This window comes from Eptesicus fuscus, chromosome 9 (assembly GCF_027574615.1).
Source record: "Eptesicus fuscus isolate TK198812 chromosome 9, DD_ASM_mEF_20220401, whole genome shotgun sequence".
Lineage (NCBI taxonomy): Eukaryota > Metazoa > Chordata > Mammalia > Chiroptera > Vespertilionidae > Eptesicus > Eptesicus fuscus.
In genome coordinates, this window is record NC_072481.1 from 38,813,235 (window position 1) to 38,840,808 (window position 27,574).

Here is a 27,574-nt window from a genome sequence, read left to right on the forward strand (position 1 = left end):
TCTCTTTCCTGTATCATCTAGCCACTCAGATGGCAGCACTGGTAGGACCAGGGAGACGGACCTCATCTCAGATCTCTGCCCCTCTGGGCCCCGAGTTCTCACCTGTAGAGTGGAAGCAGTGTACCCGCTCACCAGTGATGCTGTGGATGAAGTCCTACTATGTACGCACCAGTGCCTGGCACACACAGACCTGGTCCATACCCGCCAGAGCACACGAGGGACTCACTGATAGACACGGAGATAGTGAGAGTAGAAAGAAATGACAATTGTCAGAAAACGATGACAGCACAGACTTGTGGTGGTTTGTGTGATGGCAACCGGTCTGCGCACCTGCAGGGGCCCAAGAGCGTCTCTCAAGGAGGAGCGTGGACTGTACCCATTCAGCCCCCTGCACTCCCGTCACCAGGAAAGGGTGACAGCAGTTTCCAGCCACCAGGAGAGAAAATCCTAAGATGACCATAAACATGTCTGAAGGCTGAAAGTTTTAGTTTAAAATGAAGAATACGTTCACGCTGCTTTATTTTGCGAGGGAAACAATTTGGTCCTTTGGAGAGCGCACTGCACAGAGAAGCTGATTATTTGCCCACGTTGCCAGGTAAGGGAAGCATTTTACTAGAATGCTTCTGCACTCGCTAGTAGGAATAATAATCACCTAGAGTTTTCCAGCCACAGATCAGCAGTCCTTTCCAGTAAGCCCAGAAACTGGTGCAGAAAGTTAAAAGGCTCTAGACTAATGGTACCCAGTGAGAAAAGAGTAGAACCCTGATGGACCCAGTCACAGCGTTAGGTGAGTGCCTACTGTGTGCCAGCTGCAGTGCTGGGTGCTTACCTCCTCTGTCTCACTTAGTTCTCGCAGCATTTCAGTGAGACATGTACTGGGCCCCTTCTGCACTGACATCTGCCACTGCAGGTGTGGTAACCACAGGCACGCACTCCCTGCCCTCTTGGAGAACACACCATTTTACAGAAGACACAATGGGAGCTGGGAGAGATCATATGCATGGACCAGACTCCAGGCACTGGCTCTTAAACTGTGTATCTGAATTTACCTTATAGTCATTCTCACAACGATCCCAGAGGTGGGTATCTGTTACCTCTGTTCTACAGGTGAGGAAATGGAGGCTCAGGCTGCACAGCCAGCAGCTGGGATGGAGGCCAGGGATGGTGCTTGGGCCCTAATCAAGTTGCTACACTGCCTCCAAGGAGTCATCTGGTGCTGTGCCTGCCAGGAGGCCAGAGGATGTGCCTTCGAGGTTTGGGCAGTCTGTGAAAGCCTGGGATGTGCAAATTTGTCTCGTGCCAAAGATATCTTCCCCACGAAGAGACAGTTAGTAAAAGCCAGTGGTGCTGGGCACCAAAGATGAGGGGCTGGGAGTGGATGAGGATCAGCGTTTCCCATTCCATCACACATCTTCTGTCTCTGACACTGGGGCTCAGGCTTCAGAACCTTATCAGCTGGAGTCTGAGAGCCTCAGACATCACGGGAAAACTGACAACAAGGACCTTTTCTCCCTCCTAATCGAAACTACTTCGGAATCACCTCTGCACACTGTTTTAGTTAGAAAGTTGTAAGAAGAAAGGAAGTGCCCGGTCGGCGTGACTGAGTGTTTGAGTGTCAACCTATGAATCAGGAAGTCACAGTTTGATTCCTGGTCAGGGCACATGTCCGGGTTGTGGGCTCGATTCCCAGTGGGGGTGTGCAGGAGGTAGCCAATCAGCAATTCTCTCTCTCTCTCTCCTCTCCCTTCCTTTCTGAAATCAATAAAAATAGATATATTTAAAATAAAGAAGAGAGGAAACAATACCTTTTGGAGTTCTTCAATTCCAACTTCATAAGTTGCTAAAATAAAGGTGAAAAAGAATTATTTCAAGGCAGTTCCTTATAGTACTGGTTTCGTACAATACCCAGTGTGAAATCAATTATGCAAGACCACAAGACCACAGAGTTCAGGGTTTTCCACCTTCACATGGATCTCTGTGAGGCTTTGTCAAGGTGGTTTGGGAGGTTCTGGGTCAGTGACCACAGTTTTAATTTCGTGAGGATTTCCAGGATGGAATGTATAGTCAAGGAAAACATTTGAAACAATTTTTGAGTTTCCTGTTTGGGTAAATACATTCCTTCCCTATGATTAAGAGAAATCACTGAAATTGAGTGGTAGCACTCAGAAGACAAACTTGAAAGGAAAAGGAAAGGGGGGAAAAAGTCAGAAACAGTTTACATCCCATTTCAACAGAATGATTGCTAAAGAGTAGTCGTACCACCAACTCAGGCTTGAAGACCTTTTGATTTTTTTCAATAGTTCTGTGGATATTATTTAATGACATGATGCCAACCTAACAAACATGAGTAGTGGCAAGAATTAGGGTTCAAAACCCAGTCCTGATACTACCTGTGTGATTGCAAACACATTACTTCATTTCTTTGAACCTCAGCTTACTCATCTGTGAAATGGGGTCAGTTGGTATCTGCCATACAGAGATAATGGGAAGATTAAAGGAGTTGATGTAAGAAACTTCATGTACCTAGCAGGTCACCATTGTATAGAAAGTGATGTTTTTTGACAAAGTTGCTAGTTTGATGTTTCCTTGCTTAAAAGTTATCTATAAAAGTTTTCCCTTACTGTTAATGAGTGCATAATGAGTAGGATCTCCCCTCCCTGTTTTTTTCCTCTCTCTGCTAGAGTCCTAAGCTTTAGTTTAGAAAAACTGACCAAACATCATGTTGCATTCCTAAGCCGTAATTATTCTAAACATACAACCCATTCTTAAAGGAAACCCTACGTTTTCTGTAGGGACTACCCACATGTGATTGTTGACACACCTAAAATTCTGGGTGGATGATTAGTAATATGTAAGTCAACTTGGGTAATTGTACACTGTTATTTTTACTGGTTTTTGAATCGAACATTCTGCTATTACTTGCTTTAAAAACTTTGTTTAGCTATTAATACATTTAAAATGATCGCTTATGACACAGATGGCCTTATCCTTCAAAGTATGGATATTTTTTTCCAATTTAAAAAATATATTTTCTTCCTCCATTTTATTTGCCATATATATTTATTTAGAGAATTAACAAATCATGGTCTCTTTGCTTCTCCTTGGCATTGGGTGGGGGAGATATTATAATTCTGTCTTAGATATGGGGCAACCAAGGCTCAGAGACACCTTACTTGACAAGGCCAATAAAAAAGGGTGATACAGTCCCTTCCATAGCCTGGCTGGTAGAGTGGAGGACTGTAGTTGATTCCCCAAAAAGGGTAATGCATGCACAGTTAAAAACAAATTCATAATTTAATGCTGTTTTTTTTTTAAATATATTTTATTGATTTTTTACAGAGAGGAAGAGAGAGGGATAGAGAGCCAGAAACATCGATGAGAGAGAAACATCGATCAGCTGCCTCTTGCACACCCCCTACTGGGGATGTGCCCGCAACCAAGGTACATGCCCTTGACCGGGATCGAACCTGGGACCCTTGAGTCCGCAGGCCGACGCTCTATCCACTGAGCCAAACCGGTTTCGGCTTAATGCTGCTTTTAAAACAAAGTTTAAACAAAGTCTTACCATCAAAACTTGCTCCCGGGATAGGAATGTAAAGTTCAATGGGCTGTACCCCAGAGGGTCAGGAAGGGACTAGGAACACACAGCACTGGAGTCCTTGCTCACATTTCATGCTGAGTTAGATAACCCTCTCCACTGAACAGCAGCATCCCAGCCGGGAGAAGAGGACAACTATCAGAGGGTAGAATGAAAACCTTCTTGAAGGAGAAGCAACATAAAGTGGTGGGAAGAGCGTGGACCTCAGAGGCAGTCTGAGCCCATTTCACATTATAGCTCTACTACATAGCCCTTATGTGACTTTGGTTACTCAATCTCTGACGTTGAGTTTCCTGTCTTTCAACGTGGGTTAAAATCACCCTATCAGCAGGATGTACACAGAAGACCTAACGCAGAACTGGGACCCATCACACAAGGTCAGTAAATGCTAGTGTTTATTCTGGCACCAACATGTACATCTTTCATAGAGAATTGACTGATCCTACAGGCAGAACAGAAACATAGAAACTTGTGGAAATGCTATAAGTCCCTGTTTCTTCATCTTCTTCCCTGAAAGGGTCTATTTTTTCACATAAAGTTCTGAGCTTTTTCAGCATACCAGAGGCAGGAAGACGTAACTCTGAATGATTGGTCAGAGCCATTAAATGTATCCTATGCTCCTATCCAGGCTAAACACAGGGACCTAATTCCCATGGTCTGTTATCTCCTTCTCCATACACGGAGCTTCCAGGACTTCAAGAAATACATTGCAAGAAGAGAGATGAAGTTTGTATAGGAGGACAAGGAAGAAAAATGAATTGCCATATCTTGATCTTTCCCTCCCACATAGTGACAAAAGGCAAAGCATCTAAGTAGATCAGTGAAGGAAAGACCAGAGGAGGGCAGAGAGAGGGCAGCACTGAGTCCTGAGATAGCACGCATGCTCAACTGGATGTATTTATATTTATATTTATATTTATATTTATATTTATATTTATATTTATATTTATATTTATATTTATAAGAGACTAGACAAAGGAGGGGGAATTAGATGGTAAAGCAGCATGACTGTGGATGTTTAACTTCATAGTCAGCTGAGGGAAAATACCATTTTTGACACATTTTCATTCCACACGGGGTTACAATATTAATTGGCTTAGCAGACTTACAACCAGCAATTTCTTTTGCGGTGCGCAGGTTAATGGAGTTGCCAGAGTGTCTCAGATATGAAATTATTGTCTCATAATTATGTGGTTCTTCAAATTCAGCACTGAGAAGCATGGAGAAAAGAAGGTTAGTTAAAATAAAATGTTTCTTTAAACATATTGTAAAACATTTTTGTATTTTTTCCTCATTAGAATAATATAAGTATGTCTGGCCAATATGGTAACCTGAGCAGACATGGAAGGCACACCGTCCCTGTTCTAAAGACATAGGAATTCTGGATAAAATTATTACAATACTAAGATTTATACAAAGAACACCTAACTCATCTAGAAATCAGTAAGGTAAAAATCTTTAGGTGCCAGACATTGAGAGGAAACTCAAAATTAAAGATGTAAATGAGAACTCTAACCAAGGGACTCAGAGGCAAATGGGAACCAAATAAACAAAGATCTGAGCGACTGGTCGACTGGGGACCTAAGGTCTGAGTTGGAAGTTACATCTGAGAAACAGGCCTCATCTGAATGGGAAGCTGAAACTGAGCCATCAGCATGAAGTCCAGAGTCACAAAATTCCACCCCATCTGCAAAAGAAGTTCTAAAACTATTGGTGCACTCTCCTAGGTTCTGAGCTGGAAGACTGCTGCCTGACAATGGCCATTAGAGCTAAGAGAGAGTCTCCATGAGATACCAGAACCTTACACAGGCGTGGGTTCCAGATGTAGACTGTCTGTGTAGTTCCAAGATGCAAAGTCAAAACGGTGCTTGAAACCCAACCCTCCCCTCTGCTAAAGCAACTCTGAAATTACTCCATAAACATACTTCCATATCCTTGGATACCTATGGTTTCTAAAGAAATAGTCCCCACTATAAACAAGCTTATAGTCACAACTGCACACCCCACCAGGAAAAGAACAAACATAGATAGTCGGAAGATATCACTCGGGAGAATTAAATAACAGAATGACATGAATGTGACTTTAAAATAAATAAATTTTATGTGTTCAAAGAAATAAAGTGAGGAACAAAAGCCACTAGAGGGTGTGAAAAAACGTGGAGTAGGCAACAGGATAAAGAAGTTATAGAAATAATAAATATAGTTCTTAAAAGAAAAATTTTAATGTATAGGTTGAAAAGTAGATTGGGTGCAGCAAAAGAGAATTGGTGAACTAGTTAAATCTGAGGAAGTTACCCAGAAGGTAGCACAGAGAGATTAAGAGATGAAAAATATTAAAGGAAAAGTTAACAGTAGGGAGGATAGAATGAGAAGGTTCAATACACACACACACACACACACACACACACACACACACAGTATCCCCCAAAATGTATACATACACTTTGAATAATTATAAAGGCAGTGTTTATTAAGAATAAAATGGCCCAGCCAGTGTGGGTAGTTGAGCACTGACCCATGTACCCAGAGGTCACTGGTTTGATTCCTGGTCAGGGCACATGCCCAGGTTGTGGCCTTGAATCTCTGGTGGGAGCCATGCAGGAGGCAGCGACCAATGTTTCTCTCTCTCTCTCTCTCTCTCTCTCTCTCTCTCTCTCTCTCTCTCTCTCGTTCCTCCTATCTCTCTAAAATTCAATAAAAACATATTTTTAAAAAGAATAAAATGGAATTAAAATATCTAGACTAATAAAAGAGAAACATGCAAATTACCGTCACTCTGCTACGCTACCAGCCAATCAGAGTGAGTATGCAAATTAACCTAAAAACATGGCGGCAGCCCCACCCCCCACCGCTCCAGGCCTGTGGGGGTCAGAGAATTTTGGCGCCAGTGCCTGAGGCTGGCTGCAGCCAGGGAGACCAAGAAGCCGCCTGCCCCATGATCCCAGGCCACAGACAGCCGCAGAAGCTGGCTGCACCACATCCTGGGGGAGATGGAGAAACTGGGCCCCAGCACCTGAGGCTGGGTGTGGCCTGGAAGACGAAGAAGCCGCCTGGGTGCCTATGGCTGACCAGAGGGAGGGAAGCCTGGATCCCGGGTGCCTGTGGTCGGCTGGAGGAGGGAATCCTGGGTCCCAAATGTGGGGCCAAAGCAGAGGTGGTTAGGGGCAATCAATCCAGCAGGGGAGCAGTTAGGGACAATCAGGCTGGCAGGCAGAAGAAGTTAGGGGACAATCAGGCAGGCAGGCGAGCAGTTAGGAGCTAGCAGTTCTGGATTGTGAGAGGGATGTCCGACTGCTGGTTATCCCTTGAGGGGTCCCAGATTGGAGAGGGTGCAGGCCGGGCTGAGGGCCACCCTTTCCCATCCTCCTTTCCCCTGTGCACAAATTTCATGCACCGGGCTACTAGTTAAATAATAATATAATGGTGAGAGAAGGCTATGGGAATTATTCTCAGGTCTTTATATTGTTTAGGAGCAGGGTAGAGATTTCGACTAACATCAGACTTAATTGTAGATGTCTAAATTTAACTATAATCACTAAAAAAGATTGAAATAGAATATTTAACTTCTCAACTGGTAGAAGTAAAATAGCAATAAGAAAGCTTAAATGTTTAAGAAGGCAGAAAAGGAAGAAAAAAATACAAGTAAAGAAATTTCATAATAAATTTAAAACATGAAATATAATGGGAAATAGTCCAAATAGATCAAGAATCATAAAAATGCAGAGATGAACCTATTCCAATAAAATATAGATTATCTGACTTGATGTCTTAAAAATCCAGCTAATGCTGCTACAAAGCAACAGACAAGCCAAAGTGCTGGCATTGATGAATGGGAAAGAGAGTCAAACCAAATACTAACCAAAAAGAAAGCTTAGGTAAGTTTATTAATAGTAGACCATACTTTAGCATGACTGTTCAAGAAAATGAGACACACACACACACAATCACAGAATAGAGGTAAAAAAAAGAGGACAAAACTGGGGATAGCTTCAGGTTTTCAGAAATCTATAAAGATGTTATGATCAGTTCTCTGCCAGTAAGTTTGAAAGTCTAGAGAAAATCAGTAAATTTAGTGAGAAATATAAAATTACCACAGTGACTAAAGAAAAAATAGAAAGATAGGCCAATAAATCATAAAAGGGCTTGAATAAACAGTGCACACACATACAGTCCCCCCTACCCACCTCCACATTCTGCCCACCTGTGGCGAGGTTTAATGACTAGTTTCAGAGAACAAAAAAAAAAAAAGGTAAAAGCTATGCTACTCATTTTAAGGTGAAAGAATAATTTTGATATGAAAACCACAAAATCACCAGTGAAAGAAAAATACAGCCCACTCTCGCATAAGACATTTTAGCCCAAATAAAATAGTAGAAAAATGAACTAATCAGTAATAAAAACAACTGAAATTTCCCCAAGACTTCAAGGATGACTTAACATCAGAAAATCTGTCATTGCAAGTAATCATACTGGAACAATGAAAGTGAAAAAAACAAAACACCTACTCGGATTATTTTAAAAAATGCAAGAAAGCATTCCAGGTAGATAAACTTTCTTAACTAGATTAACCTCCAAAAATGTCACAATAGCAAAACTGCCCTCCCCTGCAGGCCTGGTTCCCCCCAACTGCCCTCCCCTGCAGGCCTGGGTCCCCCCAACTGTCCTCCACTGCAGGCCTGGTCCCCCCACCCCAACTGCCCTCCAATGCTGGCCTGGTTCCCCCCCAACTGCTCTCCCCTGTAGGCCTGGGTCCCCCCCAACTGCCCTCCCCTGCAGGCCTGGGTCCCCCACCCCAATTGTCCTCCCCTACAGGCCTGGTCTCCCCAAACTGCCCTCCCCTGCAGGCCTGGTTCCCTCCAACTGCCCTCCCCTGCAGGCCTGGGTCCCCCCCAACTGTCCTCCACTGCAGGCCTGGTCCCTCCCACCACAACTACCCTCCCCTGCAGGCCTGGTTCCCCACAACTGCCCTCCCCTGCAGGCCTGGTCTCCCCCAACTGCCCTCCTCTGCCGGCTTGGTCACCCCCAACTGCCCACAACTGCCCTCCCCTGCCAGCCATCTTGTGGTGGCCATCTTGTGTCCACATGGGGGCAGCCATCATTGGCCACATGGGGGCGGCAATCTTGTGTCTTGGAGTGACCGTCAATTTGCATATTACTCTTTTATTAGATAGGATATTAAGTACATTTCACCCAATTGTTTTTTCTTTTTTGTTTGGCCATTTTGGGTATTTTCAGGTCCTCCCCGCCCCCATGGTCTCTGTAATATTTTAAATATGTATGAATAGAAAATATAATAAACTCTAAGGCATCATAATTTCTCCCCTCACTCTTTGGCTCCCCTCCCCCTGCATGAAACAATCAAGAGAAATTTTCTTAAAATATAGACTATCCCATGTATCTCATGCTCCAGGGGCCTAACAATCTCATTGGGTTTATGGTAAATTAACTTTATTAATAAGAAACAATTTGTGGAAAAACTAAAAGAAGATGTTTAATCTATTTCTTGCACTACTTTTGTCAGAAATGGATAAGCACCCGACTTCAGATGATCAGAAAGAATTTCACTCAAATGTAAAAAAAGGGCATCTTCAGATCCACTGTCTTAGCAGAAAGGCAGAGTCAGGATTAATGTGAAGGGTGAAAAAAGATACTATAGATACATTTAAACCACCCTTTTGCTCCCTGACAATGTCTTTTATCTTTTTTTCTGGTCCATTAAAACCAGACCTGAGATCTGCCTTGATTTAATGCAGTGTGGGTCGATAGAAAGAACTTGGGTTGCAGGGAAGAAATAACTCGATGAATTAAATATATCTCTGCTTCAATTTCTTTGTTTCCACATTTGTTAAGTCTATAGTCTGTCTCCAGAACTGTAGACATCATTGGGAGGCAGCATACATAGAATTACAGACAGACTTGGCTCTTGGGGTCAGCCCAGCTCTTCTACTTTCTAATGATAAAATATTGGATACATCCCTTAATCTTTAGTTTTCTACTCTACAAAACAGCAATAATAAAATCTGATTTAAAAGCAGGCTATCGATATTGAATGCAATATTTGCCCTCTTCACATAGACCTTCTACAAAAGTATGATAGTAATATTATTATGCTGGAGGACAGAAATTATAGTGTTCTTTAAAAAAAGGTTTGGGGTTTGCATTTTGGAAAGTGCTTTTCATTACTGGCATAGTATCAGGTTTATATCTTTTCTGATTTTCTTTCAGGAAACCTCTGGTAATTTAAGTACTAGATAATAAAACATTAGTGTTTCTTGAAAATCTCGTCAACAGTATCTGTGTTCAAGAAGAAACAACAGTTCTGTAAATGCGATGAGAGCGTTAAAGATGATTTACACAAGCAGATGCTTTCCTATTGGCTTGGACCCTTAGAGATCCATCTGCAAAACAAATTTTTGAACAAATTGGCTTTCTTTGGCTGAAGCATGGGCCCATGACCTATTCTCATTCTTGTTTGCATTTGCTACGTCTACCCTTGGGACACAGCCCTCCTTTGGAGAATAATTTGCCAATCTCTGTCTTAGGCTGTTCACTCTAGAGAAGTGGTACACACAAATTACCCATCCCAGTAGCAGCTACTGTTTGCTGAGGGTTTACCATATGTGAGGCACTGTACTTAGATTCATCATATCCATCTCTGTGTGGTCTTAAGCAGTCATTTAGATTCTCAGGGCCTTAATTTCTTCATAGGGTCACTGTAGGAATAACTGAGTTAACATGTGGGAAACAACCAACAGGCACTTTTCCTTTCTCATCTTCCTCTGGATCACTTTGCATGAGACTGCATCAAAAGGTTTCACTGAAAAAAAAGTTCTGGAAAATCAAAAGAGCTTATACTAAGTAGGAAGATTGGGACTTGAGCAGCAAAGCCTGCTATAGCTGTACTTCTGTGCTTATTTCATTAGGAGGTAGATCTAAGTGGAAAACCCACCATCTTCCACTTCTTATGTCAATGGGCCGGCCACACACTTTGGAGGCAAAGAGACCAGGAGTAGCTTAGCTAGGAGTTGCTCTGTGTGGTATTCTACAGGTTCTTGGTGACAAGGAAATATGTGACCATGTGATTTCTCAATGTCCCAAAGTACCAAACTGGGCAAATTCCTATTTCCAATAAATAATTCTTACAAGACTACTCTCCTCCCCAGCCTTCACCCTAAGAAACCTTTTTCCTGAATTAAATGATTGATGATTAAACTTTAAAAAATTACATACATGCTACCTAAAATCGACCTGAAAATGTATTTGTACTATGTTCACAAAAAATACACAAAATAATTCCAAGGACGTGTTTCTCTCAAGAGCTAATAAAGCTTCCATCTTCTACATTTTAGATGCTTGATAAAGATGAAGAATCAATGAAGTAGTCAGGCAGAAGGGTGGTAAGGGGACACACGCTTTGGAAAGGTAGATGTGGGACTGAATCTCAACTTCACCTGTGACCTTGGGTGGGTAATTGGGCCCAAGTCTCTTCTTCCTGGACATATATTATGCTGTGTTTACTGACATAAGGTAAATGCTACCACTACCACCACTACCACTCTGCCTACCATTCCACACTTCCACCACTTGAACTTCTATCACCTCTACCACTAGTTCTACTACTTTCTCAATTTTTACAGAACACACACACATATCTATGCTCGCGCATTGATCTTATCTACACTAATAAAAGAGAAATATGCAAATTGACTGTACCTTCGAGACACCCACCAGCCAATCAGGAGTATGCAAATTAACCGAACAAAGATGGCGGGTTAATTTGCATATGCAGGTGCCAAGCGGCCAGGGACGGGGTGAGATGCTTGCGTTGTTGCCATGGCGACGATGCAGGCATTCCACACCGCCTCAGCCACTCCAGGCCTCTGGGCAGTGTGGGAAGGTGGAAAGGCAGCTCCGGGGCTGGAGTGAAGGCAGTGCCAGCAGCCAGGGGAAGGAAGGCCCATTCTTGCACGAATCTTCATGCATCGGGCCTCTAGTATATGATATACATTCACACAAAATACACATGTATGTCTATGATAAACGTATATCAGAAACATATGAATATATGCATTTGTATATATAGTACGCAAATATGTGTGTATTTACTAGTACACAAGTGTGTATAAGCCCAACCCTACCACCACATGTTTCATAACCTACTACTTCTACAATGACTTCTGTAACAACAAACAAACAAGAAAAAACAATGCTGCCAATGTTGCTCAATTCTGGGCCCTAAAGTGTTTTTTCTAAAATTCATAACTTTATAACCTAATTAATAAAGGGCCACAAAATTAGAATGACTGTAAAGGTTAATTTCATGTGTCAATATGACCACAGGTGTCCAGGTTGAACGTTATTTCTGGGTGTGTCTATGAGGGTGTTTGGATGAGATCAGCATTTGAATCAGCGGTCCCCTTGAACAGAGCACTCTGTGGTTGGGGGTTTTAAAATGAAGGAGTGGACCTAAGTAAGGGATACAAGTCTTTGTCTATAGAAGGTGCTCAATAAACAGAACCTTTAGGGGATTTTTTAAAAGGAATAATGCTTAAAAACATGAAAGAAGAGAAAAATCCTAAGTAAATCCACTGCTCCTACCTTGTGAAAGGCAGGCCGAACAGTGACCTTGCTGTGTCCCTGAAATCCAATTAGAAGGGGATAAGCCCAGCTGGCTTGGCTCAGTGGTTGAGTGTAATAAGAAGCTATTAAAGTGGCTTAAGCTGGTGCCACCTGGATGTTCTGGGTCTAAAACTTTATAAGGCACAGGCTTAAAAAAATTCCCTCTCTTCACTCTTGCCCTATAGCAATTCAGTTGAGCACACTGGGATCTTGGGGCCCTCTTTCACGTCCCATCCTATGAGGAGCCACTCAAGAAAGAGCACTGTAGTTGTGAACAACTTAAAAACTAGCCTTTAGAGATTCTGATCTTACATGCACAAAGGCACAAGGATGTCCAGCTTTTGCTTAGTTAAGTAGAAACCAATCCCAAACAGCTTTCAGGAAGGATGTGTCTGGTACTGAGCTCTAGTGATGTGCCAAGCACTCCACGGGTATTCATATCAACAATGACAGAAACAGCAGATCTCCTAGTTTTCCTAGATTCCTCTTCCTCTCCCATCTCACTCCCACAGCTGATCCAGCAATTGCTGGCTTCCCCCGCCCCCCGCCAAACATAACTTGAATCCATTGATTTCTTTATCTCCATTTCTTTTTTTAATTAATTAACGTATTGGTTTTTACAGGGAGAGGTAGGGAGAGGGAGAAGGAGAAAGGGAGAAAGAGAAATGCACATTGATTTGTTGTTCCACATATTTATGCATTCAGTGGTTGATCCTTATACGTTCCCTGACTAGGGATTGAACCCACAACCTTGATGTATTAGAACGCTTATCTAACCAATTGAGCTACCAGCCAGGGCTCTTTATCTTCATTTCTACTATATTGTGCATACCAACTTATTTCACCTCTCTGTGACTTAGTTTCCTTATCTGTAAAATGGATGGTTCATCCACTTCTTAGATTGTCATATATGGACTCATATATGAACTTAGAACAGAGACTATCTAAGGGTTGATTGCTATTTTTACTGTTATAATCACTGTTTTATTATTGTTGCAGTGGTTTCCTAGGCTGTCTTCCTCTTCTCCCACTTCCCCTCTAAATTTGTTATTTATACGGAACCCAGAGTGACTGGTACAAGCTAAATGTCAGCACACGTCACTGCCTAGCTTGTCATTCTCCACGGCTTCCCAATGCATTTAGAGAGAAATCCACCTTCATTCCAGGCTCACAAGAGTCGCCCATCATCCCCCAGCGCACTGTGTTTAGCTACACGCTCTCCTTTCTGGCTCTGTAGACATGGTGGGTGGAGGGGTTCTTCTTTGAGGGTCTGAACCAGTGGTGCTCTCTCCTGGAATATTCTTCTAGACCTCCCATGACTGGGGCCCCTGAATTCGGGTCTCAACCCCAATGTCACCACCTCCGACAGGCCTTCCTTGACCATTCTACACTTTCTTTACTTTGCTCTCAATCCCCAGTTACTACCTTAATACTTAAAAATGTTTTTCTTTATAGCACTTACTACTAGTCAAATAAGGAGAACATATGCGTTTTGTTGGGCCACAATGTCGTTGTTCTGCTAGCATCATTATTCTGCTTGGATGCCCCAGGGAAGGCAGCTAACCCCCTCCACAGCCTCTGCTCTCCTGGATCTCACACAGGACCTAGACCGTCACGGAACCGCAGCCCCAGGCGCGTTAGTGTCTCCCACTCACCATGGGCTAGACACACCAAAACACAAATACAAATGCATGTTCCAAAGTACTGGCTTGAGAGAGGTCACCCAGGAGATTCATAATAGGCTTATAGTATTTTTTAAAGGCTGCCGTCAAAACAAAAACACAAAATTAAAAAATTAAGGAGAGAAAATGGTGGACTCCTGAGATCCACCCACAGACTCGCATCCGAGAAACACTGTCCTATGTGAATCTTTTCTGCTCAGGAAATAAACAGTCTCTCCTTTCCTTAGTGTCTAGCTGAGATTCCCTGAGTCAGAACTATCTTCTGATACTTCCTACTGGGAGAAAAGCTGTATTTATAGCTAATGAATGAAATACTAGCCAGCCCTGCTAAGTACTGACGGAGATCCTGCTGACTGCTGCTCTGGGACTCCCCTGCTTTGCTCACACTAATAGAGGCTGCTGTCCTACAGGGTGCCAGCCAGCTTGCTTCCCATGAAAAAGCAATGGAAAAGAATAATCTCCAAAAAGTCATTTCACTGTTGGGAGCTAATGAGGTATTAATATTCCAGAGGCAACCAGAGATGGAGAAGTCCAGGGTGGAAGAAACAGACTCATCAAGCATCTTCTCTATTCGCCGTGCTTTAGACAGTTTATCTCAGCTAGTCTTCATGGCCATCAGTGAAGTATTATTTGTCCACTTTACAGATAGATGTGTGTGCTAAAGCTCTGAGCTGGTAAGTGACTGGTCTCGGGTGCATGGGATGGGTTTGAGTCTGCGTTACTCTGACTCCAAACCTGTGTTTTTCCATTACGCTATGCGACTTCTCATATTTGATAATACGAAGAAGCTCAGAAATGAAAATGGTTACTGTGAATGCACTGAGTTCCTAACAAGATGATTAATATATGTGTGTGTGTGTGTGTGTGTGTGTGTGTGTGTGTGTGTGTGTAGTATCTATTGAAATATAGCTAAAACACAAAGACAACTGTTCTGTGAATAATGGTTGAAAAAAATTGATCTTTAATTCTAAGAAAACGGTTGCCCTTAGATGTTTTAAGAACTGTTATGTAAAGACAGTGTCCACTGTACCAATGAGTAGGTCTTGGCTAAGTGGTTTTGAATCTGAGGTAGGAAGGTTATCCTTTTTTTCCCCCTCCCAGTTCAACTTGAAGGACGTTTGAGTAAACAAACAAACGAATGTGTGTAGGCACATGTGTGTGATTACATGTAGGATATTTTTGTCTACTTTATACACTGCTGTGTTCTCAATGCATATAGAGGAATTGGCATATAGTAGATGCTCAATAAGTATGTGTTAAATGAATAAAATCTACCTCAGCAAAGAAAAACACTGGACTCTCCAGGTAATGAGCTCCCCACCAAAGGACTTTTGAAGAGAATTCTTGCCTTTGGTAGAAGGTTATATAATAGCTAAGTAAGCTTTATTGAACAGTAGATGCTAGGCACTGTGCTAAACACTTTACACTCATGATTTCACTTATCCTCACTTCAACTGTGTGAGTTAAGTACTACCAATATCCTACTTTACATAAGTAGAAATTGAGGTTTACAGAGGTTAAGGCATTTGTCCAGGGCTACATAAGTGATAAGTGGTAAAGCATGGGTCAAGAACCCAGATTTTTTTCACATTATGCTCTGTGGCTTGGCTGCCAGATCATTGCCGGGTCCCCTTCCAGTAATGAGATCCTGCATACTCTATTCTAACACAACATCTTTACTGAAGATTAATAGCAAGAACATGGAAATGTTCTTCCCAAACAGGCACCAGTTCCCATGGAAATTGTATCTAAGGCCGCTCAGCATCCTGGCATTTACTTGTTCAAAGTAATTTCTTTTTTTTTTTTTTTTAAGAACACGACAGTAATTTATTTTGGACTATAGGACTTACATAGCAACCACTGGACTTTTTATGCACAACTCATTGCCAGTGAATATGGAAAGCTAGGTGATATGGAAGATTGCCAGCAAAATACACTTTTTAAATAGTGACTTTTCCTCCAATCCCCAGCAGGGACAGGAAGTCTAAAGGGAACACTATCCATAGAAAGACAGATATACACAGGTATTTCTCACACATTTAAGAGCACTGGAATCATATGGTTAAATAGGTCAATTTTACAACTGCTTATCTATCAGTTATGTCAATGTTACTTCTTCAACTCAAGAGCCAGCGATACAGAGTAGAGGGAGAGTGGGAGTCAAATGTCTGGTCCTTGTTCATTGCCCAAAGTAGGATGAGTCACGGGTGGCCAAAATATGTTGTTACCTGGGCTCAGTAAAAGAAATAGATGAGGGGTCCAGAAATCTGAGAAGAAGGAGCAACACCCTTGTCTCTACCCTGTCCTCTCCCCTTTCACAAAGATGACTAAGGGTGGGGCCACTGTCTGCAGGTGCCTGCAGGGGACCAACAGCCTTATGCTCCCTGCAGGTAGAGGAGAAGATGCAGGGTCACAGACATTTATGGGATTCAAACTAATTTCTTATCAGTGACAAAATGAAGTTCAAAGTCCTTAGCACGGCACTTACTACACTTTAGGATCCAATCATATCTCGTATTTTCTCATATTACAATACTTTTTGTCTGTCTATATGCTATTTATTACTACCACCTTGCTTTCAATCATGTTCTAGCTCTATACTAAATATTCATTGATCCATCCATTTATCCATCCACTAACCAACAATAAGTCAGCAATGTGGTTATTTCCAGTAACAATACCCTATTACCACCCAACTTACAGTCTCACAAAAGGGAACAAATGAGTGAATCTATCTAATTCCAACCCACTGTGCAGGGGACATCACAAGATCTTTCTTCTTCCATGAAGCTGCCCCTAAGAATCCTGGTCCCCCTTCATCTCGTCTGTCTTTCACTCTTATAGCACTATAGCCCATATCATAATTGAGATGCAATGAATCTCATTTCAGATGAGGGTAGGTTCAGTTTTAAAGTCAATATGAAAGAACAGCACCAATTGCCTTATAAATCCCTTAGGAAGAAGGTGTCACTGACTACTGTTTCCCAGTACTTCAACATCACAGCCAGTTTGTGCCCAGTATTGAAATGGATTGCTGATTCCTTGATGAAAGTGTGAGAGAAGAAGTCAGCTTAGTTTAGAGCCTAGCTGCAGGAAAATGGTGTATCTAGCTATACACTCTGATCATGGCACATCAATCACACTGAAATGCTCCCAGTATGTGAGGCACGAGGGAACCGAGATTGACTCGGGGTACATCAGAATGCCATTGTCCCCTCAAAATGTCATACCAGGGCCAATGCTCATCCAGTAACTAATGCAAACCATTTCCTGAGATGTCTAAATTGTTTCCCCTCATTCAAATAAATGTTCATGGAATGCAGGTCCACCAACCTACCTTGTGCCGTCATTCAACTCTAACGACTAAACTAGGATTTCCCCCTTATTGAATATGACTGTCTATTCCTTGGTGTACTCACCCCTCTAGGATTTGGTTCCTGTCTACCTTAACCATCCCATTTCTTTCCATTCCTTATTACACTTTCTATACTCTAACTCCACTTAACTACTTCTAATTTCCAAAATAATATGTTACTTCATACCTCCTACCTCTGCCTATAGTGCCCCTTCCCATGTTATCCAGCGAATGTTGACCCTCAGCATTCATTTCAAATACTTCCCTTCTGTGCTAGTTTGATTGGACTGACGCTACTATTCTTAACGCCTCCCTGGGACCCTGCACTTTGCAGGTGAAATTTCAGTGCCTCCCACTGTGACGCTGGGTTTGGTCCTGTCACTTGCTTTGACCAACAGGAGGTCAGCAAATGTGATACCTCAGAGGCATGGAAAGCTTTTGTGCTATTGGCTTTGTCTGCTGCCACTGCTGGGAGGATGTGATGAGGGTGCTAAGTTGAGTTGCACCAAGGTCATCCTCACCAAGATCATCCTAGATCAGCCAGATGCAAGCTGAACCCCAGACAATAGGAGCAACCCAGTCAACTTGCACCTAGTATATAAGTTCTGGATATCTAATGCACAACCTAGTCATTAAAGTAAAAAAATACTTATCATAAACTTCAACATTGCTAAGAGACTAGATCTTAACTGTTTTCAACACACACAAAAGAAATAATTATATGAGATGATAAAGATGTTAGCTAAGCTGCTGTAGTGGTTACTAGTATATTGAGATGCATAAATGTATTAATCCAACAGGCTGTGTACCTCAAACTTAGACATCATACATCAATTATATCACAATAAAAAATAGTTTGTGCACACCTGAGTTAGAATTACAGCTCAGCAAGTGGCAAACTTTATGAGCCCAAGTGTTTTTAGCTATAAAATGAAGACAGTGGCAGCAACTTCAATGCCTTCTTGAGAAGATGAAATGATAAAATCTGTATTAAGTAGCCAGGTCAATGCATTAAAAGGGCTCAACAGTATTTGGTTGAGTGAATTAATGACCTGACACTTCCATGGAAAAATTCTTAGAATGAATGCAACAAAAATAGAAGGTCTTTGTCCCATTACCAGTTCTGAACATCCTGCCAGCTGCCCTGGACTTTCTGTAGCCTCTAATTCAATTTATTACTATGGAAGCTGATGTTTCAATTTACTGAACCCAACTGTACAATAAATAAAAGTACCTCAGAGGACCATCTATGCAACTTAACGTCAGCATGGTTGTTAAATGTGGTTTATTTAATCTCTCATCTAAAACAAGAATTGCAGTTTGTTGCTTCTACATCTGCTCTTCCCGCAACCCTTTGGGGAAATACTGATGCCTGGCCTGTGCTTACTGCCTGCTTGTGGGCAGGCTCAGTGGCCTCATTGGCATGCTACACTCCTGCACAATTAAGAAACAGGTACTTACCTCTCTGGAGGCAGGTAGCCCTCCTTCACAGCTGCTGCAAGAGCAAAAGGGAGAGTAAAAAAGAGATGGTAGCAGCAGCCTGATTAAAGCAAATTGTGTTTGTGCAATGACCTGACTCCAGAGACACAATGTGGTTGGCAACTCACCTGTGCCCCAAGCCTCCCCTTCCCGGGCATCCAGGGGATCACAGCCTACATTGCAACCCTCACCCACACTTTATGGTGCTTAATCATGAGTACACTCTCTTATATTAGACTTTGACTTCCTTGAGTACCAGGATGTCTGTTGGGTTTCTCTCTTAATCTCATGCCTGTCACAGGGCCTGGCAAAGAGAATGCATGCTTGAAATAATGATACATTGCACTTGTTGAGCTCTTACTGGTGTGACAATAACTATGAAGTCTTTCCATGCCTCATCTCATTCATTTATCCTCACAATAATCTATAATGGAGAGTGTTGTTATCATCCCCATGTACAGGCAAGGACAATGAGGCTCAGGGGGTAACACGCCCAAACTTAAACAGCTATTGTGTGTATGTGTGGTGGGTGGGGGGGGGTGGGGGCGGGGAGAGGAGGGCTGCAATTTACAAAGCCCATTTTATTATAAAAAACTTAGTACTTTGTTTTATGTCCTCTCACAACCTTCTTCCCTTTCAGAGAGATGGTTTGAGCCCTAAATTATTTAACGTTTATAGACTTCCCTGATATGGAGGTGGCCGTATTCTTAACGTATAATGCTAAGAGCCCTGTTTCTCTATATAGAATTTTCTTTTAGGATGAGACCTAAGATGACTTATAGCAGTGGTTCTCCAAGCGTGGTCCCTGGAGCAGCAGCATCAGCAGCCCCAGAGAACTTGTTAAAAAGGTAAATCTTCAGGCCTCCAACCCAGACCAACTGAGTCAGAAACTCTGGGATGGGGCCCAGTAGTGTGTTTTAACAGGTCTCCTAGGTGATTCAGATGCACACGAAAATTTGAGAACCACTGAGTTCAAGAAATTTAACCATGAAGTTGCCCAGAGCAGTCAAACGAACAACCAATGAGCTAGAAGTAGCTCATTCACTGCCCCGTCTGCTGGCACTCATGGACACAGTAAAGCATGTTAGCACAGTCCTCCCTACCCCCCGTTTCACTAGAGCAGACAGAGCAAAGGTGTTTGAAATGTCAACAGGATGCGTCTGGAGTGGGGGTGTGGATGAGCAGGGCAGCTTCATGTGTCAGAGTTAGACACATCACAGCACAGAGAAATGACTTCCAAGGTGTCTGTGTCCTGGAAGGTACCAGTGGGGGCGGGTGGCAGCCCTTCAGTGAATTACTGCAGGCAGATCGCAGAGGCCTGAGGGACCTCCATCATGACCGCAGGTCAAGTTCACACTGACTGCCTCCCTTTCACTGCCTCCCCCTCCTCTACTGCACAGGCTGTGTTGACAACACAGACTTTGTGGGAAACACAGAGGTGCTCTGCCTCCCTGCTCTGCCTCCCTGCCCTGCTCCTTTTCATTTTCTTCCTCTTGGATGGATTCCCAGTGATCAAATGCAAGGCTCTCAGGGGAAGCAGGCTGGCTCAGGAGCGATAAGGGGCCAATTCCCGCAGGTTTGTCATTCCCGGGCAAGCTGCCATGGCCTCTACGTGAGAATAAGCAGTGATAGATGTCCAGTCCTGGAGAAGCAGTTCAGCATTGTCACCAGGAGCTCATGCGGAAAGGGAGGTGGCTGGGGGATACTGGCCGATATGTGGTGGTGGGGTTGTGAGGGCTGTGCATTTCCTTACCTTCCCCGGGGGTCTTGGGCACTGCAGCTGTCCGCCTCAGGAAGGCCCGGAGGCTCACTCCTGGAGGCTTCGGTGGCTTCACGGGAGGAGGACCCAGGGACTCCACAGAAGGCAGTGGTTTCGTTTTGGGAAGCTGGTGATGCTTGACATCTGGCTCTTTTTCTGAGCACAAAAAGCCACAATGTAGGTTGTTAATTGTTTCCATTTTATAGCCTGTCGGGAGAAACTGATGAGTTGCCTTGCCTCATTCTCATTCCCCCAAAATCTATACTCCACCCAGTAGCCAGAGTGTCCAGATCGAAACACGGCCCTGATCTTGGCACCATCCTGCTGCCCAGAGGATGAAGTGCTATTTCCTCAGCATGCCCTTTGTTGGCTCCCTCGTCTGGCATTTAAACAGCACACGGCCCCAATCGACATTTCCAGATTATTTTCTTACCGGATTTTATTATCCTACTTCCCTGACCTGAAGCCCAAACATCTTTCACTCACATCATTGGCTTCTCAGTTCCCAGATAGGATTTTAAAAGCCTTCAAAAGCTTTCGTATATCCAAGATTTTGTGCATGCCATTCCTGGTTCCTAGAATGCTGTTCCCTTATTTCTCTCATGCCAAACTTCAACTCTTCCTTTAAGGCCCTGCTCCAATGACACCTCCTCTAAGAAGCTTTTTTTGATTGCTCCCAGAAATCAAGGACTCTGTTTTATATCCCCATAGCACACTGTTCACACCTCTCTAGCAGTGTTATGGCTTATTAGAGGGGCTGGTTTAACTTCTCACTGAGTGTAGGCTCTGTGGGCAGGGACTAGGCCACATTGACCTTTCCCCAGCACCAAGCACAGGGCCCAATTCAGGGGAAATGGACAATAACTGAAAGAATTCTTCAAGCACTTATGATGGGCAATAACATGGGTGCTATAAAGAGGAATCAGAATTGATCTCTGATTTCCAGGGCTCATAGCCTAACACAGGCTTCAAGGCTGACTTTGGTGGTACCTAAGCACCTGTGGATTTTGTGACCTGGAATGTGGCAGGATAATCCCAGTTTTGCATATTTTATCCTTCTGCACTAATAAGCCAAACTCAACAGAAATTCCAATATTATAGATGAAAATCATATCTGCTTCTCCAGAAAATAATGCAAACTCTTATATTAACCAAGTGCTTTGAATTTTGGTTTACATAAAGCAGGGGTTGATTACATGGTACAACTAACGGAGTCGGCTAGTGTTTCCCAAATATACCAGTGAGACTCTCAAAGCCCTGCTGTCCTCTGCAAGCAGGAGGGGCTTCGTTCTTGCCCTCCCAGCAGGGCCAAGGTTTCTCTTTTCTGAGGCTATAACTCTCAATGTCAGTAATTTTAGTCTTTATCAAATTAAGGACATGACAGTGAAAGCAAATGATCACTTGCTTATTGGGCCCCTAATTATTCCCAGGCTGTGTGCTCAGTGGTTTATGTGGGTTACCTTTTTTAATCCTCAGAACAGTTCCACCAGATAGGTAATCAATCCATCCTTCCTCCTTCTCTCCCACATAACCCTCCTCCCATTCATCCCCTCTTCCTTCCCATCTATTCATCAGTAATTACTTGTCTACTATATTCCAGGCATGGTTCTAGGGGCTGGGGATAGAGCTGAACAAGAATAAGAGCAGACACAGTTCTGACCTCAGGAATTTTCCTCCTAATAGGACGAGACTGATGATAAATATGTAAACAAACAAGATCTGTTAATTCTATAAAGGAAATAAAAAGAGGAGGATATAAAAGAGTGCAAATCTTGGTGGTGAGCAAGTTGTCTTTAGATAGGGAGGCTAAAAAAGATTTATCCGGAAGTGTTATTTGACTTTGACCTCCATGAACCTAGTACATAAAAGTTTTTTAAAAAAGAGTATTTTTTTTAGGAAGAGGGAACAACAATAGTAAAGGTCCCGAGTCACAACAAAGTCTATTGAAGGAACAGCAAGAAATCCAATGTGTTGACTATGGGCTAGGGAGCCAGGGGAAGAGGCAGGAGGCAAGTCAGAGACATAAACAGGGATCAAAAGAAGCAGGGCCATGAAATGAGTAGTAATTTAGATGCTATTCTAAGTTCAAAGAGATTAGAAGCAGGCAATTCATCCACCCACCTCATCAGTCCATTTTAGTCATTCAATAAATATGCTTTGAGAACCACTGACCCTGGCACCTTGTCCTTCTAGATTCTGGGGATATGGTGGTAAACACAGTTCTTATTCTCATGTAACTTGTATTTTACTAGGATAAACCAATACATAATATACTAAGAAGGGAGAAGTGATATGATGAAAATCAAAGCAATGTAAGAAGATAGTGATGGGGTGCCATGGCTATTTTAGATAGAATGATCCTCAAGATCCACTCACAGCAGGTGACACTGAGCAGAGACCTTGATGAAATGTTTGAGTCAGATATCAGAGACCTGGGGGAAGAGTGTTCCACAGCAAGTGCAAAGGCCCTAGGGTATAACCAGCTTGATATATCTAAGGGACAACAAGAAGGCCAATGTAATGAGAGAGGAGAAGGTAAGAAAGGTAGGCAAAGAGCAGATCACATGAACACCGTAAGATGGATGGAGTTGAATTTGAGCAGGAGCCTGATGTGATACGACTTACGTTATAGAGGATCACTGTGCCTACTAGGAAGAGAGCAGAACATAAGAGAGCAAAAGTGTGAAAGCAGGAAGATGAGTTGGACCCTTGCAGTGGTCCAGGCGAGAGATGACTGTAGTGTGGGCAGAGGGCAGAAGTGGAGGGATGCAGAACATATTTTAGTAATAGAACCAAGAGCTTGCTGATGGATTAGATGCAAAGAATGAAGGGAGAGAGGAATAGAGCATGACTCCTACATTTGGGCATGAGCAACCAGGAGGATGTTGTCCTGTTTACTAAGACAGAAAAGACTAGTAATGAATCTGATTTATAGGAGAGCAGATCAGGCTCTATGAAGTTAAGCAGATTGCCCAAGTTCATGCATCTTGTAAGAAGTAGAACTAGGATTCAAATCCAAGTTTGCTCAAACTGTCCCTCAATATAATTCCAGGAGATTAATCACTTTGCCCAAACCTGAAATTACAATTTTGCAGATGCTCCTATAATACCTGCATTTAGAGCAAAGATTGCTGAGGTCACATATGTGACCTTCTCAAGTTCCCCAGCTTTAAGTTGGAAGAATGCAGTGAGCTCTCCCCCCACACCTGTGGGGATTAGATTTCTCACCTGGGGCCTGGCTGGCAAGCTCACTCTCATAGATAGGCTGGCAGGTGCCCCCTGCTGGGCTCTTCTCAGGACTGGCCTTTTCTAGGCTCTTCCTTCCATGTTGAGAAGGTAGAAATGTGGGATCTTCTGAGGTGACATGTGATTTTCGTTGGGCTATCAAGTACCTCTGGGAAGGAAGAGTCTGGGAGCCTTTTATTTCCGGCTTTGTCCTGGGCTCCTCTGGAGTAGTGAGCCCCGTGCTTTTCTGATCTTCCGGATGGAGAGCCCCACTTCCACAATCGGCAAGGCAAAGGGCTGATGACATGTCACTTTTCTGAGATGAAACCTTCTCCCAGTTCCGGAGCTTGTCTCTGAAGGTACTGGCCACCTCTTTCTTCTTATCGATTACCTTAGCATTTGACCAATTCACATCTAAAGGCAGAGAAGCCTTCTGTGAATTTTCTGCAGAATGAGTAGACCTTCCTGGAGGTCCCGGGGAATTAGAACATTTCTGAATATCACCCCTTGGTGCCAACTTCACTTTCTGGGGTTCAAGAGACTGGGGTTCACCACTGGAACAATATGGTGGGGGCTGATTGTGGTTGGATGAGAGGGGTTTCCCATTGGCCCAAATCCTCATTGACTGTGTGCTTCCAATGTCACCCTTTGGAGAAACACCTGCTAGGGATTTAATAGGTCCTGGAAGGGATGGTACATCAAGCTTTTGAAATTTAGCTTGGAGCTCTTTGAAGTTTCTTAATCTTTCCTAAAGCATAAAAGAAAATAGAAAAGTCTCATTATTTTAGGAAACAAGCAGCACAATTAGCTGACTACACTGTGCGTGCCAAGGGCTGTAAGTGCCAATATAATGCCGTTGCTCACCCATTGAGCAAGATCCTCCTCCTATTGTCTATGTAGGATGGAATGAAAACAACTCTATCCTCTTTGAAACACTTTGGATATGTTTAATTTCTTCACAACATATAAAAACCACTTATAATGGAGACAGTATTAACAATTGCTGATAAATCTCTTGATACAAACTTTTGATCACATTGTTGTGAATGACTAGAACTCTCTTCATCTTTCAAAACTGGAGCTGTACACTCACTAAATGACAATTCCCTATCTTCTCGCACAGCTCCCCAGCCCCTGGCAACAACCCTTCTGCTTTCTGTCTGTAAATTTAACTACTCCAGGTGTCTCATATAAGTGGAATTATATGTACCCGTCTTTTTGTGACTGTTATTTCACTTAACATATTGTGCTTAAGGTTCATCCATGTTATAGCACATGGCAACATTTACTTTCTTTTTGAGGCTGAATAATATTCATTGCATGTGTATAACACATTTTGTTTATCCATTCATCCATTGATGGGCACTTGGGTTGCTTCCACCTTTTAATTATTGTAAATAATGCTGCTATGAACATGGGTGTACAAAATATCTCTTTGAGTCCCTGTTTTCAATTCTTTTGGTTATGTACCCAGAAGTATATTTGCTGGATCATTTCATTTTTAAATTTTTAAGGAACCACCATACTGTTTTCCACAGTAGCTGCATCATTCCTAACTAGCACATTTGTTCTAATCCTACCTAATAAAGAGGGAATATGCTAATTGATCATCATACCCTCATAAAGATGGCAGTGCCCACAGCCAATAAGGAGGGAATATGCTAACTGACTGTCACACCCTCAAAGATGGTGGCACCCACAGCCACAAGATGGTGGTGCCCAGTCCCCTCAGCCCCCCAGCAGCCCAGGGCTGGCCCGAGGCACAGGCAAGGCTCTGATGGTGGCTGCCCAGCCGACGCCCGAGGCTCAGGTAACCAGGGCCAGCCAAGGCTTGTGCTGCCAGCAGTGGCAGCAGCAGAGGTGTGATGGGGAGTTGCCTTCCCCTGATTGCCGGGTCGCCTCCCACCCCTGAGGGCTCCTGGACTGTGAGAGAGGGCAGGCCAGGCTGAGGGACCTACCCCCAGTGCATGAATATTCATGCACAGAGCCTCTAGTTTTTCTATATCCTTGCAACACTTATTTACTATATATTTTTTTATTTTTTATAGTATTCATCCTAATAGGTGCGAGGTGATTAGTGGTTAATATTTTTAAAAAATATGTAGTGATGGTTATTTTTAGGTCTTCACTATCTGAAGCCACGTGAACTACAATGTTAATGCTTGGTAAATTTTAGTCTTTAAGGGAATGATTAGGAAATAGAATTATGAATTGATTACCTCCAAGCCAGGGTCCTTTAAAAAAGTCATTGGTTCAGGAGGAAGCAAACCTAATTATATCTGGCTCATTATTTTCTCAAGAAATGTTCAGTAAGTGTTTACTATATGGGTGAAACATTGTTTTAGACAGTCAAAGGCTCTTTAATATTACATTACAATATCAAGGATAGGCAGAAAATAAGCAAATACATATTAAAATATTAGATACAAGTACTATGTGGAGAATTAAATATTTGATTCAATAAAGAGTGACTGTGTATCCAGTCACTGATTTTCAGAGTTACCATAGAAAAGTCACTTTTTAAAAATTCTGAGTTCAATCACTTATCAAATCAGGAGGTGGTCTGGGTGATCTCCAAGGCCTATGCCAGCATTAACATTTATATTTTGTTTTCCTTTAAATGAGAAATAGATGTGATACATTCTGTTATTATTCATCATCCATCAAAGGGAAGTCAGGGTTGAGGATATAAGAGGCAAATTGAGTGAAGATGGGTGGAAGATGGCCAAAGGGGAATTCCAGTTAAAAACATGTTCCATTTTCCTGGGCCCAAAGCTAGTCAGTGGTGACATTCTACTGATCTTAAAGAAGTCCATGAGCCTACACTTTCTTCATACGAATGCCACTGCCTTTGAGTCCTCCTCACTTATTAAAATGACTTCTCTCTGCTTTTACTTTGGACCCCTCCAATCCACCATTTACTTAGCTGTTAGACAAATCTGATTAAAAACACAAATCTCATCATATACATCACAATTTAAAATCCTTCAACTTGGCTTCCTCAAAGTCTTCAAATATAGCTCAAACTCTTTTGCTTAGCATATAAGGCCCTTCCTAATCCCAACTCTGTTAATTTTCTGATATCACATTGGGCCCATCTTAGGCATACTTTCTTTCTTCAGGCCTTCCTGAATTACTTACATTTTCCCTAACTTATTTTGCTCTTTAATATCTCTGTACCTTTAAATGTGCTGTTTCATCTGCCTGGAATATTCATCTCCCCTTCAATTTCTTGAACTAGCAAATTCCTGCTTCAAAATTCAACTCATGTCACATCAAAATACCAACTGGTTTCTTACTATGTGCTAGGCATTAGGGTTATAGAAATGAATACGACATTCCCTGAATCTGGATACCAAAACCAGATAAGGACACAACAAGAGAAGAAAATTATAGGCCAATATCCCTGATGAACATAGATGCAAAATTTTTCAATAAAATATTCACAAGACAAATTCAACACTATGATCAAGTGGGATTTATTCCCAGGATATAAGAGTGGTTCAATAGCCACAAGTATATCAATGTGATACACATTAACAAAATGAAGACTAAAATCATACGATTATCTCAACAGGTATAGAAAAAGCATTTGACATATTCATATATGATAAAAACTTTCAACAAAGTGAATATAGAAGGAACATACCTCAACATAATAAAGGTCATATATAACAAACCCACAGCTCACATCATACTTAATGGTGAAAAACTGAGAGCTTTTCTAAGATCAGAACAACACAAGGATGTCCACTCTCATCAGTTTTATTAAACATAGTACTGGAAGTCCTAGCCAGAGTGATAAGGCAAGTAAAATAAATAAAAGGCATGAAAATTGGCAAGAAAGAAGTAAAACT

General features: G+C 42.4%; 1 protein-coding gene across 1 annotated transcript in view; it reads right to left on the minus strand.

The window, feature by feature from the left end:
- FYB2 (FYN binding protein 2) overlaps nt 1-24,474 on the minus strand; it is a 58,294-nt gene extending 33,820 nt beyond the window's left edge. The window contains 6 exon segments of the mRNA XM_054720749.1: nt 1,806-1,840; nt 4,708-4,808; nt 5,524-5,532; nt 18,716-18,749; nt 20,487-20,648; nt 23,721-24,474. Of these exon segments, the coding sequence (XP_054576724.1) occupies nt 1,806-1,840; nt 4,708-4,808; nt 5,524-5,532; nt 18,716-18,749; nt 20,487-20,648; nt 23,721-24,474 (1,095 nt within the window).
- Nucleotides 24,475-27,574: the final 3,100 nt, after the last annotated feature.